Here is a 14,600-nt window from a genome sequence, read left to right as displayed (position 1 = left end):
CACCGGACGCATAAAATGTTGACCTTGGTGGGTGTCGGTCTGCGGGATTATCAATTAGATAATGATGCACTACATAATAGTTGCAACTGCTATTCCCTATTCGGCGAACCCTGAAAGACACCATTATGTGATATATCAGATCCGTCTCGTATGACGCCGGCCCAAGACCAATAGTTTACTTCCCAGAACAGTAAGTATAAACCTTCGTCATCAATAATGGCGTTCGTGCTCGGGCGGCTGTCACCATCCGGATCTTCATGGCGCATTCCATGGAGTACATGAACACCCGTTTTGACGACGATCACCGAGCTGCTGCGCAAACGCCTGCGTCAACGACCCCAGAAAGTTTGCTCTAGGGGATTTGGCTCGGATAGTTTTCGACACTGCAGCTGATTTACAATAGACCATGCGGGATATTGGTTCTTGACCGCTCTGTCAAACAAATCACCCTCTGAACACTCATAAATATCAGACTTTGATATTCGTATACAGCCCTCCGCACGAACGCTATTGATGCTACTTGATTAGTTTGTGATATATCGGAGACAGATCATATCCCACCCAAGGATATGTACTTTTTAGTTGGAATATAAAGATGGCCGTAGTAGCGACGTTTTCATGTTGTTTTGTGTCTTCATTGCCTTTCCAGTCCGGGTTTCTGCTTTCCCTGACATCATTTTGTATCCGGGAGATACAGAAAAATGCAGCTTTTGTTACTGGTAGTTTTGTTGGTTGGTGCCTGCCCGGCGCAGGCAAAGGCTGTATTTGCCCACTTTATGGTAAGCTTCTGCTGTTATTTTCCGACTTCAAACTGTGGTTAATGCCTTTCAGTTAGGGAATAGTGACAACTACACCAAGGCCAACTGGGAGCAAGACATCTCGGCGGCTAAGGAGGCACACATCGATGCTTTTGCGATCAACACAGGGTTTGGCCTATCAATTCATCGAATGCTGACCGATGCATTCGCAGCTGCGGATGAACTGGACTTCAAGCTATTTCTGTCCTTGGACTACTCAGGAGATGGACACTGGCCGCAGGACCAAGTAATAGACTACCTCAAGGACTTCACAAAGCTACCAGCCTACTTCAAAACTGATGACGACAAACCCCTTGTCTCCACTTTCGAAGGGGACCAAGCTGTTGGCGATTGGAAGAACATCAAGGATAAGGTAGACTGCTTCTTTATCCCGGAATGGTCCGCGCTACGTCCGGAAAAAGCAATCTCCTACGAGCAAGTCGACGGTCTGATGAGCTGGACGGCCTGGCCAAATGGCACCGACCCAATGACCACCGAGACCGACAAAGAGTATCTGGACGCTCTCAACGGGAAACCGTACATCATGCCTGTCTCGCCATGGTTCTACACCAATCTGGTTAGGTACCATAAGAATTGGGTGTGGCAGGGCGATGACCTCTGGTACACCCGCTGGCAGCAGGTTCTCGAGCTCGAACCAGAGTATGTTGAAATTCTCACCTGGAATGATTATGGCGAGTCGCACTACATTGGCCCGATCCACCAGAGTGGCCTTGCAGTCTTCGACTACGGACAGGCACCGTTCGACTATGCCAAGGGCATGCCCCATGACGGGTGGCGGAGCTTCCTGCCATACGTTATCGACCTCTACAAGAATGGAGGCAAGGATGCTGACATCAAAGATGAGGGCCTTGTCAGTTGGTACCGAGTTAATCCCGCGTCCGCGTGTTCCTCGGGCAAGACCACAGGAAACACAGAGACCCAGGCGCAGCAGACACTGGAACCCCAGGAGGTGCTCCAGGATAAGGTTTTCTTTTCCGCGCTGCTGGAGTCTTCTGCGGACATCTCTGTCACTATCGACGGGAAAGCTCGGGCCGCGAGCTGGGTAGATACGCCGGATGGAGGGAAGGGGATTTACCACGGCAGCATCCCCATCGACAACCAGACCGGGGCTGTTGTCGTGACCCTCACTCGTGATAATGAGCTGCTAGCCGAGATCGACGGCCATCCCATCACGTCAGACTGCGTTAAAAATATGACCAACTGGAACGCATGGGTCGGAAATGCCACGTCGACGGGTCCTAAACCTTCTTCGCCGTCGGGGTCATCAGAGCAGGACTCCTCGTCTAATCGACTGGTTTCGTCAGGGATCCTCCCGGTTGCTGTGATGTGGACTCTTTTCTTTGCTCTGGTATAATGCTGGCCCACGACGTGAAGTAATGCATGTGATGTTGATATTGGCGATGACGCTGTAGGGCTGACTTTTGGAGGAGAAAAGTACTAGGATACCCATCGGACGGTCTAGACCTAAGACAAATCATAATGGATAATATGTAATTCCTACTTGAATCATGGCCGCCAAGCTCGCTTGTAGATATTTTGCAGTCTAGACTATATTCAGTAGGTAGATATCACCCAGTATGCGGGCCGTCGACGGTCTACCCACTTGGCTGGAAGGGCTCCAGATAAGCGAAGGTATTTTTGTTTTTCTTAAACATTGAGGAATCGTTCGCCTTTGTCGAGAATGGGACATTCTTAATTCGGAAGTGAGTCCCGGCTCCACAGGCTCCACAGACCCATACTTTGATCTTCCTGTTCCCGAGGATGCACGGTCGTTCACGGTCCAGATTTCAGTCACCTTATGGAGAATCACACTGTAGCATCCTGTCACATGACTTTAATTTGATTAGATGCCTTCTGAATAGGGCTGTCTCTGATCAATGGTCACTACTCTATGGTCGTTGTCCATGGTGACATATACTTGGCAGGGATAAGCAATCGTGTATTGAGGAGCTTCAACAATAGGTGGACATCACTTCTGTCCCTACCTGGGTAGTTGGAGAATATTTCTAAAGCAATAATGATTCATTTGGTGGAGCTATTGGCGAGGAAGGAAGGTGATGGACCCTTGATGTTCAAACAATGGTCTATGTCTCGACAAGGATAAATTATTGTCATAGCTGTTTTAGGAAAGACGAAGGTATCAATCGCCAATGAAAGGGGATAGCCAAGAATATTTAGTGAAAGAGTCCCATAATCACGGAGAATTCGGGGAGAAGTCAAGACATTTACTGAATAATGCCAATCTCAAAAAAATCCCCTGCTGGGGATTCTCCGAGGTAGTCTATTGCCCGAATAGGAAGTTGCTTAACGGTCAACGGTAAGGGAGATCTGCGTGAAGTCGAGGACTATAGAAGTATCCACTGATTATCATGGGTGCCAATAGTGAGTGGGTGACAGGGCTCAGTCTATGACACCACAACCGGCGTTCCGTTCGCCACACTAGCGGCAAAGTCCGTTGCACTGTAACCCAGACCAATCTGGGGAAATCAATCCAATTGAGAAAGCTCGAATTGAGTTTAGTGGCTCAAATCCAGTCCTACTTCTAAGTTGGCGATTTCTCGGAGCCGACAGTTATTGGTAGCGATGGGCTGGAACGCTCCAGTCATGCCATGGACGGGCCAGGGAAGTGCGAGTTTGATATCAAACTTTATTCATTGACTTTTTTTGCGCGTTGCGTTCTTCTATAAATCCCCTGATTGTACCCCTGGACTTCAGGGGAACACGGAAATAGCATCCTTCGCTATTCTCAAAGACAAACCAGAGATAAGCTCGTATTACTGTGCATACTTTAGTGCCAGTATGTCTGGGTCTCTCGAAGCCCTCACCAGGCCCTCGGGTTTCTTTGTGCGCCATGCCTCTCGTACAAGCACAAACACTCGCATTCCTCCTATCGCTCGTCGGTCTGCCTCACCCATCCCCAGTCGCATCGCCTTGTTATCGCGTGACAAGCTGGAAAGAGAAACAGCAGCCAAGAACCCCGACTTGCGTCGTTGCCTAGGCCACCAACGACTTCTCCGCCGCTCAATTGAAGCTGCCCAAGAAGACATGCGAAGGGCAATGGCATCATTCAAGTTAGAAGACAGCGATGATGAGGACGAAATTCTTGGAGATGATTATGACTCCTCCCCCAGCCCTATGATTCGCGAGCAGATCACAAGGGCTGTCAAGGCAATGGTCAAACGTCGTGCAACCAGGCAAGTCCACGAGACCGACAATGCCAACTCAACGCCACAACTGATGCGTGAGAGCTCCAAGAAAGAGAGCAGCTGTGACTTGTCATCGAGACAACATAATGCCTATTACAGGGCTCCATCTGTCACAACGGGACGTCGTAAACATAACACAAAATTCGCCTTTACCCGCTTGCTGTGGTCGTCATCCGGCCAATCCATGCAAGCAATGGCCAGCTGATATCCACTGGAGACTTCCTGGATAACGCAAAAACATGTCAACCTTATATCAATTACGGCCTCCTAATACTATAGTCCCCGATACTACCTCTGCATTTAGAACAGCGACAACAAGCCATCTGGGAGCATCAACGTCATTCTTCTGTTTTTCGAAAAAGTTTCTAGCGTTTGCATGTCTATCAAATAGACTCTGAAGTTAATGGCCTTGGCTGATGCTTCAACTGCGACTACACTACGATTTTACGAAGCTTCTCGTCACACCGACTTTCCTTTCTATGTATACCTTTAGACCATATTTCTTTTACTACTCTTCATGTACAATTACCATGCTTTTGAAGCCGGCTTACAGCCTTGAATACATACTTTGAACCTAAACGTTCCTCTCCAATACTGGACTAAGCCTTCAACAGCCCATTTACAATTCGTAATGTCGTAGGGAAATAGGCAAGAAGAGCAAGAAAAGGGGAAGTAAAACGAGACACTTAGTTGAGATCTGTAGTTTCTAGTACTGGTTCCTAACCCTTCCCAAGTATCCACTATGACGAACCGATCCCCACATAGAATATTTGTGTCTCGGTCCTCCCAGCATGCCGGGGTCTTAGGATAAGTTTAAAAACCTTAATTTACAAATAGCATAATACGAATTACTCAGAAATCAGGGAAGTTCGAGGAAGTATAGATAACGACAGAGAAGCTGTCTAATTTAGGAAGTTCTTGAGAGCAGCTTCAATGACAGGTTAAGTCAAAAGAGACCATCGTACTCATAGAAAGCGTTAGCTCAAAAGCTAGTGCGAAAGATCAGTGATCGTGTCCATCACGCACCAAGCACTACTGCTTTGCTGGGATAGAGGGCGATGGAGATCATGTTACTCAAAGGCTTCACGATACACGTGAATCGTAACCTACTTCTACCAAGCTCACAGCTCGGACAGGTAGTCGGTGATTGATTCAATGTGATGGGAATCAGAAACTGACACAATCAGTGCCTTACATCTGCCTTTAGAACGTGATGAGCTTCTGTTTTTCCACTTGTCTATCTTGATCGTACTGAAAATAGGAATATGGGTTCAGGAGTGGATGTATGTAAAACTTTTCACTGTATTTGCAAATGTCTCAAGGGCGGGCTTCAAGTGTAGCGTACAGTCTAGTGGTGAATATGTACAGGAATTGAAGAATGTGAGTGCTATAAAACTCATTTCCGCCACTCCTCGCCCCACTCCTACCAACTTCCTAAACGGGATGTATGAGTGCCCTCCTGGCAACTTCTCGAAGTAGTATTATACCTAATACACATTATCAGTTCACCAAAAGAAATTTGCTGATATTTAAGATACTTCTATTTGTTGTTCGCATTATCAAAAATGTCAATCATTTCTCGTAATTGGCTTTGCGGATACAGATGAACAATATATCTTTGGTCAACGGCATTACCAATCGATCACCACCCCAATTTCAATTGGAACATGCAGGTCTAGAAGGTTCATGTCAGTCTCGCATCATTTATTCAACGATCACGTCTCTCGTTGGCCCTTAAAACCCGATCGTGCATATATCTTTGAACATGTGGTGATCCCTTGATCTCTGACCTACACAAACCGTTCACCATCACTTTGTTCCTGGTGTCATATTAAAGTCCAATATGCTTATTCCATTTGTCCAGACGCGTGTTACCCCTACGTTACAGTCTCGGGGGTGGAACTCCCGTCCAGATCTACACATTGAACTCGCAGGACAAACTGAGCGCTGCCCAAATTCCTATACAACTGGGGATATAATTGAAGGAGCTGTCTCCATCAGCGTTGAATGTGAGACAAACTTTGATGAGTTGAAAATTATATTCGAAGGTAACCTTGCTCTGTTTCTGTTGTACATAATCTTTCCTCCCCTTCCCCTTCTTTTTCTTTTTTCTCTCTTTTAATCTTGCTTGTTCCTTTTTTGTCGTCAGTCTTAACAAACAGGAGACCACCTCCAAGACTCACAACGTTAACCAAAGGGCTACAGGATCTTCGGAAACGCAACAGTCGCAAGTAATAGCACTTCCGAGTCAAGCAAGGGCCTGTCACACCTTCCTTGAGCTCCACCGACCCATCGGGGACGCCGAATACCCCACGCCGCGTACGTTCGTGCCTGGCCAGATATACAGGTTTCCCTTCATTTTCGTTGTCCCGGCGCGGCTTCCTCCTATTATGTGTGATCATACCAATTGCAATATCCACGTTGGGCGTGCTCACACTTTGCTACCTCCGAGCCTAGGAGATCCCATGCTCGCCAGCGATGGCTGCTCTTTGCTTGATGATATGTCCTCTGAACTGTGCCGCATCTCTTATAGGATTCGAGCCTCGCTGACGAGGAGATCTTTGAGCGGCAAAAATGCTAGGGAAACACTGAGGGCCGTCGCGAAAAAAGTGCGAATCATTCCAGCGGTGGAAGAAGAGCCACCTTTGGTGGTCACTCACGACGAGGACGATTATTGCATGCAAAATGTGAAGGACATCAAAACAGGCATTACAAGGACAAAGCGAGGTTCACTCATGGTTACAGCGTCCCAACCAAGTCCCCTTCAACTTTACCCGCCTGGCTTCCAATCGCCATCGAATGTCTGCACTACTGCCACTGTTAATCTACGATTCGACCCGATCGGTAATGAGCTGCCCCCAAAGTTGGGTTCTTTGTGCAGTAAACTCAGTGTTTCCACTTTCTATACGATCACCCCGTGGAATGACTTTCCAAGTCCCTCTTATGTCGACTCCCTCGGAAGACACTGCTATACAACGACAGTTCCGCTATCATCACTATGCGTCTCATCAACGAAGTGGACGAAGCATTCCCCCGTCGGAATGTCGCGGCAGAGCGCTTTGGTGGACATCACTCCGACCAAGCCATCTCCTAGCACCTCGTCCAAAGAAGATGGCACGTACTACACAGCTGTAATGACTGTGCCCGTCACAATCCCTCCGACGAAAGCATTTGTGCCTACCTTCCACTCATGCCTGATATCGCGGACATACGCGTTGGACATGAGTATATCTTATCACACACCAAACGTTAATCTGTTGGCTCCTTCCATATCTCTCCGACTACCAATTCAGATTACTTCATTACCGAGATCGCAGCCTCTCACACCTCCTCCGTTCTATAGTGAGCTGCGTGAGACCGAAGTTGTGATGAAACAAGGCGAATATTAGCACATAAATGCTAGCAGTGATCCAAATTCCTCCCTTTTGTTTTATATATTTTTATATACTTTCTATTTCTAAAATAATTTATTTCTTTTTGCTTAGATGAAGCGTTGTTTAGCATTCTATGGAATTGCTTCTGAGCTTTAGAATAAGTCCAGGCATGTATAACATCTCATTCACCAAAAGGGGCTGAAACACACTCGGTTAAAAAACAGATATTAAAAGAGAGAAGCAAAGGAAAGGAAATAATAAAGAGAGGACGCAAAATGAAGGAGAGAGAGCATTGCAGCCTTCGGTATCTCAGCCACCAACTTTATTGAGGGATGAATTCGGCCTCGATGCCTTGTTGCCTTGTTGCCTTGAATCCGGGCTTTTGAATCTTCACCCGTGACGTGGATGCGGTTTACACCGCTTTTGCATGGCGTTCGAATCCTTTCTTGTTTGTGGTTGATTTTCTGGAGTCCAGCCATGGCAGATCTAAGTCACCTCTTGGATTGCATGTGAGAGATGGCAAACCTTTGTGGAGGCGCATGATCTCGAGTTGGGAAAAGTATGTTCGGATGGTTTCGTGTTCGAGTCTCTTCGATCTGAGCGCCATAGTGGAACCTCCTGACCTACGACTCGTCCTAAGAATTGAAAGCTGCGCAATGGCTTGGATACAATTGATTGGGTCCCGGTTAATGGAAGGATATGATTGGACGGTAAGTCCCCGTCTCCCGCTCCGACAAATTTTCCCCGAAAACGGTTGGGTCCAGACTCGTGACATGCCGTCGTCTTGTCTGGTCTTGGTCTAATCTGGTCTGACCAGTGCTGACCCGACGAGCTGTCTCTTTCTTTTTCACTCACTCACTTTCCCTCTCTCTTGCTTTCTTCTGGATTCAATCAATTGGGCAGTGTGAGGATCCCGGGTGGGTCATCCTGGAAAAGTACTTCGTCGTAAGGACTAGTCTTGAATTGATGCATCTTGACACCTGGATCATCTCATCTGACTGGAATCCCCGGATTTCGAAGACCCACGTGGGTGATATTCTTGGCATCACGTTTACCGTAATCAGTTATCAGTCATCTTTATTATCTCTCGCATTTCTTTGTTTGCCGCCCACTCCTTTCCTCCCTTTCCTCAAATTCTTTCGATTTGGTTATTCCTAATACCCTGCAGATTGATTATTGTCGGCAAGCCGGTCGCGAGAGGGATCAACTGCTGGCATTCCTGTGCCATCACTCTCCACCATGGCCGATAATGCGACTCGCGTAACCCCTCAGGGTGGGATCTTGGAAGGTGGTAATCCGTCTCACTATGACAAAAAGAACCCCATCGTCATATTCATCATTCAGGTGAGGGGATTTTGAATGGCCTTCATCCTGGACCGCGATGCCAACCATCATTAGGCCAGCATTATCATCATCTTGTGTCGAGCGCTGCACTGGCCACTGTCCAAGATTCGCCAGCCTCGTGTCATTGCTGAAGTTATCGGCGGTGTCATTCTGGGCCCCTCGGTCATGGGTCGCATCCCAGGCTTTACAGAAGCCATTTTTCCGGATGCTTCGATTCCCAATCTGAACCTTGTGGCAAACCTAGGTCTTATCCTGTTTTTGTTCCTCGTCGGCCTAGAAACCGACCTCCGTTTTCTGTTCAGCAATTTGCGCGTGGCGGCCAGCGTGTCAGCGGCGGGAATGATCCTGCCGTTTGGCCTTGGATGTGCCATCTCGTATGGTCTGTACAACACCTTCAGCGATGAGCCCGGTACCGTCAAGATCAATTTTGGGACCTTTTTGCTCTTCATCGGTATTGCCATGGCTATCACAGTAAGTTATAGATATCATTCCCGAGGTCGCGCTCACTAATCATCCCAGGCATTCCCGGTTCTATGTAGAATCCTAACTGAGTTGAAACTGCTCGGCACAAATGTTGGTGTAATCGTGCTGTCGGCGGGTGTGGGCAATGACGTGGTTGGTTGGATTCTTCTTGCCCTCTGTGTCGCTCTGGTGAATGCAGGGACTGGTCTAACGGCTCTTTGGGTTCTACTCGTCTGTGTGGGATATGTTCTGTTTTTGTTTCTTCTCTTCCGACCGTTGTTCTTACTTTTCCTCAAGAAAACCGGAAGCCTCCAGAAAGGCCCTAGCCAATCGGTAGTAGCGGTCACCCTTCTGATCGCTTTGGCTTCCTCCTTCTTCACTCAGGTGATCGGAGTTCACGCCATCTTCGGTGGATTCCTAATCGGTCTCCTTTGTCCTCACGAGGGTGGATTCGCCATCAAGCTAACAGAGAAGATCGAAGACCTGGTTGCTGCCCTCTTTTTACCCCTCTATTTCACCCTGTCTGGTCTCCAAACCAACCTGGGACTGCTTGATACCGGTCTTGTATGGGGATACGTGATTGCCGTGATCGCGATCGCACTTATTGCCAAGATCGTTGGTGGCGCACTGGCGGCCAGACTTTGCGGCCTTCTCTGGCGAGAGAGCTTATCCATCGGCGTGTTGATGAGTTGCAAGGGTCTTGTCGAACTAATTGTCCTGGTAAGATCTGCTCCTTCGCTCCGTCTTCACCAACCTTGCGCTAACTCGATTTAGAATATCGGTCTACAAGCCAATATCCTGAGCACTCGTACATTCACCATGTTCGTAGTCATGGCGCTAGTTACGACATTTGTCACAACCCCATTGACCACGGTCTTGTATCCCAAGTGGTACCAGATCAAGGTTGATCGCTGGCGCCGCGGTGAAATCGACTGGAACGGAAACCCCATACAATCTGATTCGCGCGTTGATAGCGTGACGCTGGCCAAGGAACAGCTTCAAGGTACTACCGTTCGACGGCTGCTAGTTTACCTGCGACTTGACGGTCTATCAAGTATCTGCACATTGGCCGCGCTCCTCGGCCCTAGCCGTCTTGCTCAGCCCCCTCTTCCAAAAATGCATCCCGATAAGAGAAAGTCCCAAACAATGTCTCCGGAACCAGCGGCCGAAGAGGCTGCCCAAACGGAGGTCGAGGACGCTCCAGCGCTTCAGGTGCATGGGGTCCGGTTGATGGAACTAACAGATCGTGATTCTAGCGTGATGAAAGTATCGGAAATTGAGGAATATACGCTGTGGGATCCCGTGGTCAACACCTTTCGCGCATTCGGCCAGTGGCATGATATGTCAATCATGGCAGGCGTGTCCGTGGTGCCAGAGCATTCCTATGCTGATACGGTTGTGGGAATGGCGCGTGAGGAGTCCAGTGACCTTCTCCTTATTCCGTGGAGTGAGACTGGTGCCATGAGCGAGCATCAAACGGGACTTGGTATTGATGAAGCGAGCCGTTTTGCCAATGGCCCATACACTGACTTTGTATCCAACGTGATGCGCCAATCTTCATCCAGTGTCGGCGTTCTTATTGAACGGAGCATCTATAGCCGTCGTACTCGTAAAGGACTTCTCACGAAACGATCGTTCAGCGCCATGAGTATTCGCAGCTCCGTGTGGAATAGCGCGCCACCAGCTGCTGCACGCTCTCACCATATTGTTTTGCCTTTCTTTGGTGGAGACGATGATCGATTTGCGCTGCGCTTCGTGATGCAACTCGCCCAGAATGACCAGGTTACCGCCACCATCATCCACATCGATGTGGCGCCGTCTCCACCGCAAGTTTCAGAGGTCCACCAGAGTTCGCCCAGTAGCACCACAAAGGACAAGTCTTCAAGTCAGATCTTAACCACCGCCCAGGGATCAGAATCGGATGCTACCTTCTTCGGCGCCATGAAGGACTCACTTTCTGAAGAGCTGACTACCCGGATCGTCTTCACGCGGGTCAGCCCACAGAGAGACAGCACCGACGCCGTGGGGGTTGCGGTTACTGCCGTCAAGGAAGAAATGGGTAAGGTTCCGCAGAAAGCCGGGAACATCGTCGTGGTGGGACGTCGGAACAACCGAGTGGATCTGAACGAATCCTCTACATCCTCGCAGGAAGAGGTCGGCGCCGAAACCAGTAGGGTTCTGGGAGCGGTCGCACAAGCGATGGTTCGCACTGAGAACCGCATCGTTGGTGATGTTCTGGTTCTGCAAGCAGGCATGGGTGCCGTGGGTGCCCGGTAGATATCTTTTGGCTTGAGCAGTATATATACCCTATACCCTCGTTTTGTTATGACTGGTAGTGTTCGGTGTTATCTAGTTTTGCCTTTTAATGGGCGCTCTATTGACTTCTATCTTCCACTTGTCTTGCGTGGTCGACCTCCAAACTTCCATTTGGATACATTAACGTTCTCCGTACCTTAAACGCTCACCGGTCCTCCACGACCGATCCGTACAATGCCACGAGTATCGTAGAACACATAATCTCCAGACACAGGAGCCACTCTACAAGACAGAATATACAACGGAAAGACAAATCTACGTAGAACACCAAGTCAAACAGAATATATAGTTTTCCATAAAAGATGACTATTATTGTACAATCATAATCATATCCAACGATGTATCTACAATCACATCAACATATCTACATAAATCATCCACAAGTCACCCAACAACCCCCCACAAAGCGAGCACAGCTCACCTTTTAAAACGTATTCGTCGAAGCCAACTTCGACCTCTTCCTCAGCGCAGGCCCCCACCAAAACAAAATATACGGAATAAAGGTGAGAAGCGTAGCAACCAGTGCCAGAATCAGCCCAGCATATTGACTCCCCACATTATGGAAAAACTGGGACGCAAAAAGCGGCGACACAGCACCAAGCGTATTCCTCATGAAACCCTGACCCGCAATCGCAGACGAAGAAGATTCGCCATAGCAGTCAGAGGTAAAGGAGTAACAAGACTCAAAGATAAAGAAGATACCAATGGTGATCAAAACAAGGGCAATGAACGGTCCAATCCAATGCAGGAAGGCATACTGAGTGAAACTGTAAATAAACAGACCGACCGGCAGCCACACGGCACCGAACAGGGCCCCGTAAAGCCTGGCTTCCGGCGCCGCGACACCGTTCTGGGCCACGATGGAGTTATATTTCCTGATTTGGAGGAAGTTGAGCCCAAACCCGATTGTAGTACCCAAACAGAGGGAGATGTAGGGGAGGCCGGAGATGCCCTCGCCCCAGCCCTTCTTTTCTTGGAAGGTGATAGGGATGACCGAGAGGAAGAGGAAGGTCAGGAACCAGGCGAAGGCGATCCAGAGACCGAAGGCGAAGACAACGGGCTCTGTGATGAGCATCTTGCCGGCCTTGATGGAGGAGTTGTAGAGCATGGTCTTGATATCCGGGGCTTCGAGGTCTGAGGCTGCTACGTAGCGGTCGTCGCCGGTTTGCTTGCGGAGGAGGTCGGCGCGTTTGCCGAGGGCGACGCTGCCGCGGGTTTCCCGGAGGCAGAAGAAGCACACAATTGCGAGGGGGATGTTGGCGAGGCCCTGGATGCCTTCCACCCAGCGCCAGCCGAGTGCTTGGTCGATGAAGCCGGCGTAGATGGGGGCGCCGACGGTGCCGAGGATGGCGATGTAGGAGAAGCTGGCCATGGGGATGGCGCGCTCTTCGGGACGGTACATGTCGCCGAAGGTACCGCCGACGAGGATGGTGCCGACGCAGCCGAAGAGGCCGAGCAGGGCGCGGCAGACGAGGATGGTGGCGATGTTCTTGCCTAGGGCGAGGCCGATGAACATCAGGCCAAAGCAGATGTAGGCGCCGACGTAGATGACGCGGCGGCCGGCGAGCTCACAGAATGGGGCCAGGAAGAGGGGGGCCAGGGCACAGGTGAAGTTGAAGGTGAAGAGACCCAGTTGGCCTAGGATGGTGGACACGCCGAGGTCTTTTGTCATGCGGTCGATTCCGGAGCTGTAGGCGGTTGTGGCAAGACCGATGAAGAGGGTCATGAGACAGAGGAGAAGCGAGATGAATGCTTTGTAACGGGGATCCCAGTTGAAGGGGTTCTCTTTGTCGCCGTCGACGAAGTCGATGAGGATACGCTCCTTTCCTTCATGGATGGTGGCTTGTGTGGCGGTCAGGGGGAGGTCGAAGTCAAAGGTTGTGATGTTCTGTTCACTTGATGATAGGGAGGAGCTGTCTGATAGTGATTGGGCGTGTTTGCCGCCGACAACAAGGCCTGTCTTGCTTGTCGCCGGGATATGTTGTGAACTTGAGGCGGCATCCTCTGTGTGAGATGAGAGGCCCGGTTGGACCTTCTCGGTGTAGGTCTTCTCCATATTGGCGGTGTTTAAAGGTGAATGGGAGTGGATAAGCGTAGTGAGAAGGGGGAGGAGAAGAGAACTGGGGTGAGAGGAACAGGCAGTATTATAGTAGATTGACCATGGATGAATCCAACTTATGACTCTGCTGCACCCTGCGTCATAACACTACGACGAAGGCAGAAAATCACGCGGTGGCCAGCTAAGCAGCCCACAAAACGCATCACTTGAGCAGTCAAAGTTTGTCGTTCTCCATTCTCCACGGGGGCCGCTGTCTCCGTTCAGTGTTGGGGGAAGACGAAGTTAGGAACGTCTCCCAGTGGGTCGAAGACGCTTCCATTTTGGGAAAGTCTATAAAACTTCGGGGAAAACCCTCATTACTCATCCAAGATATCGTTGGCTTGTCCGGCAGTCAAGCAATGCATAACCAGAGATCTACTTGAATTTTGTATATGCTTCCACGGCTCGAGGTGAATCTTCCTTCGCAAATCATCATATTGTCCCCTACGATTGTGAGGAACAGGGAGAGAGGCAAATACCAGATCCAGTTTCAGTGATCGGAATCCGCCCGAGATGACCGGTAAAGAATGAGGTCAACCCCCACGCCGTCTCCAGTTCGGCATCCCGATGCAGGGCAGACGCTGCCCTAACTCCATAGTGAACTGCACTTCCCCCGGCCCGACTCGGTCAGTTGCCACCCCATGGGCCTCAGGATCCCACGCTATTCGATCGGGGCCGATATGGATCTTCGGGTCATCTTCGGGGAAATCAAACCGAAAATTCTCACCGCTGCTGACACTCTATCGGCGCTTCCGGTCAGTCAATGCAACGTGAAGTGTTGCTGCAGGATGATATATCTTCTATGCCCTCGTCCACATCTATGCAAGACAGAGACCATGGAGGCCCAGAGTATTTTCAAAGACTTCTCTATCTACTAGGAATGCTCACGGGCGGTCTACCAAGTTATCTTATTGAGAGTTACCCACACTTTAAAAATCCTTCCAAGGCTTGGTACGGATCCACATCTCAAACTTAGAAGCTC

At 49.5% G+C, this 14,600-nt stretch overlaps 4 protein-coding genes across 4 annotated transcripts; all 4 read left to right on the top strand.

The window, feature by feature from the left end:
• The first annotated feature begins 211 nt into the window (after positions 1–211).
• F9C07_2278982 (putative alpha-1,3-glucanase) lies at positions 212–2,410 on the top strand. Its single transcript, XM_041288737.2, has 2 exons — positions 212–779; positions 832–2,410. The coding sequence occupies exons 1-2, from the start codon at positions 702–704 to the stop codon at positions 2,170–2,172; spliced, it is 1,419 nt and encodes a 472-aa protein (XP_041141324.2). The 5' UTR covers positions 212–701; the 3' UTR covers positions 2,173–2,410.
• Positions 2,411–3,527: 1,117 nt separating this feature from the next.
• On the top strand, positions 3,528–4,603 carry F9C07_2278981 (uncharacterized protein). Its single transcript, XM_041284277.2, has one exon. The coding sequence runs from the start codon at positions 3,618–3,620 to the stop codon at positions 4,227–4,229; it is 612 nt and encodes a 203-aa protein (XP_041141325.1). The 5' UTR covers positions 3,528–3,617; the 3' UTR covers positions 4,230–4,603.
• Positions 4,604–5,867: 1,264 nt separating this feature from the next.
• On the top strand, positions 5,868–7,798 carry F9C07_2199424 (arrestin or S-antigen, nitrogen terminal domain protein; the record flags this gene model as incomplete). Its single annotated transcript, XM_071509457.1, has 3 exons — positions 5,868–6,072; positions 6,230–7,389; positions 7,685–7,798. The coding sequence occupies 3 exons, from the start codon at positions 5,868–5,870 to the stop codon at positions 7,796–7,798; spliced, it is 1,479 nt and encodes a 492-aa protein (XP_071365587.1).
• An 839-nt stretch (positions 7,799–8,637) lies between these two features.
• F9C07_2059958 (K+/H+ antiporter) lies at positions 8,638–13,018 on the top strand (the record flags this gene model as incomplete). Its single annotated transcript, XM_041284278.2, has 6 exons — positions 8,638–8,742; positions 8,797–9,213; positions 9,262–9,924; positions 9,979–11,477; positions 11,905–12,032; positions 12,756–13,018. 6 exons carry the CDS (start codon positions 8,638–8,640, stop codon positions 13,016–13,018), a joined length of 3,075 nt encoding a protein of 1,024 aa, XP_041141327.2.
• Between the last annotated feature and the right edge of the window lie 1,582 nt (positions 13,019–14,600).

The sequence above is a fragment of the Aspergillus flavus genome, chromosome 1 (assembly GCF_009017415.1).
Source record: "Aspergillus flavus chromosome 1, complete sequence".
In the NCBI taxonomy this organism is placed as follows: domain Eukaryota; kingdom Fungi; phylum Ascomycota; class Eurotiomycetes; order Eurotiales; family Aspergillaceae; genus Aspergillus; species Aspergillus flavus.
This window is presented reverse-complemented; position numbering and strand designations above follow the sequence as displayed.

Coding starts and splice junctions, on each gene's coding strand:
- F9C07_2278982 (XM_041288737.2), top strand. CDS start 702: ATGCAGCTTTTGTTACTGGTAGTTTTGTTGGTTGGTGCCTGCCCGGCG. Junction 780..831: donor CTGTATTTGCCCACTTTATG/GTAAGCTTCTGC, acceptor AATGCCTTTCAG/TTAGGGAATAGTGACAACTA.
- F9C07_2278981 (XM_041284277.2), top strand. CDS start 3,618: ATGTCTGGGTCTCTCGAAGCCCTCACCAGGCCCTCGGGTTTCTTTGTG.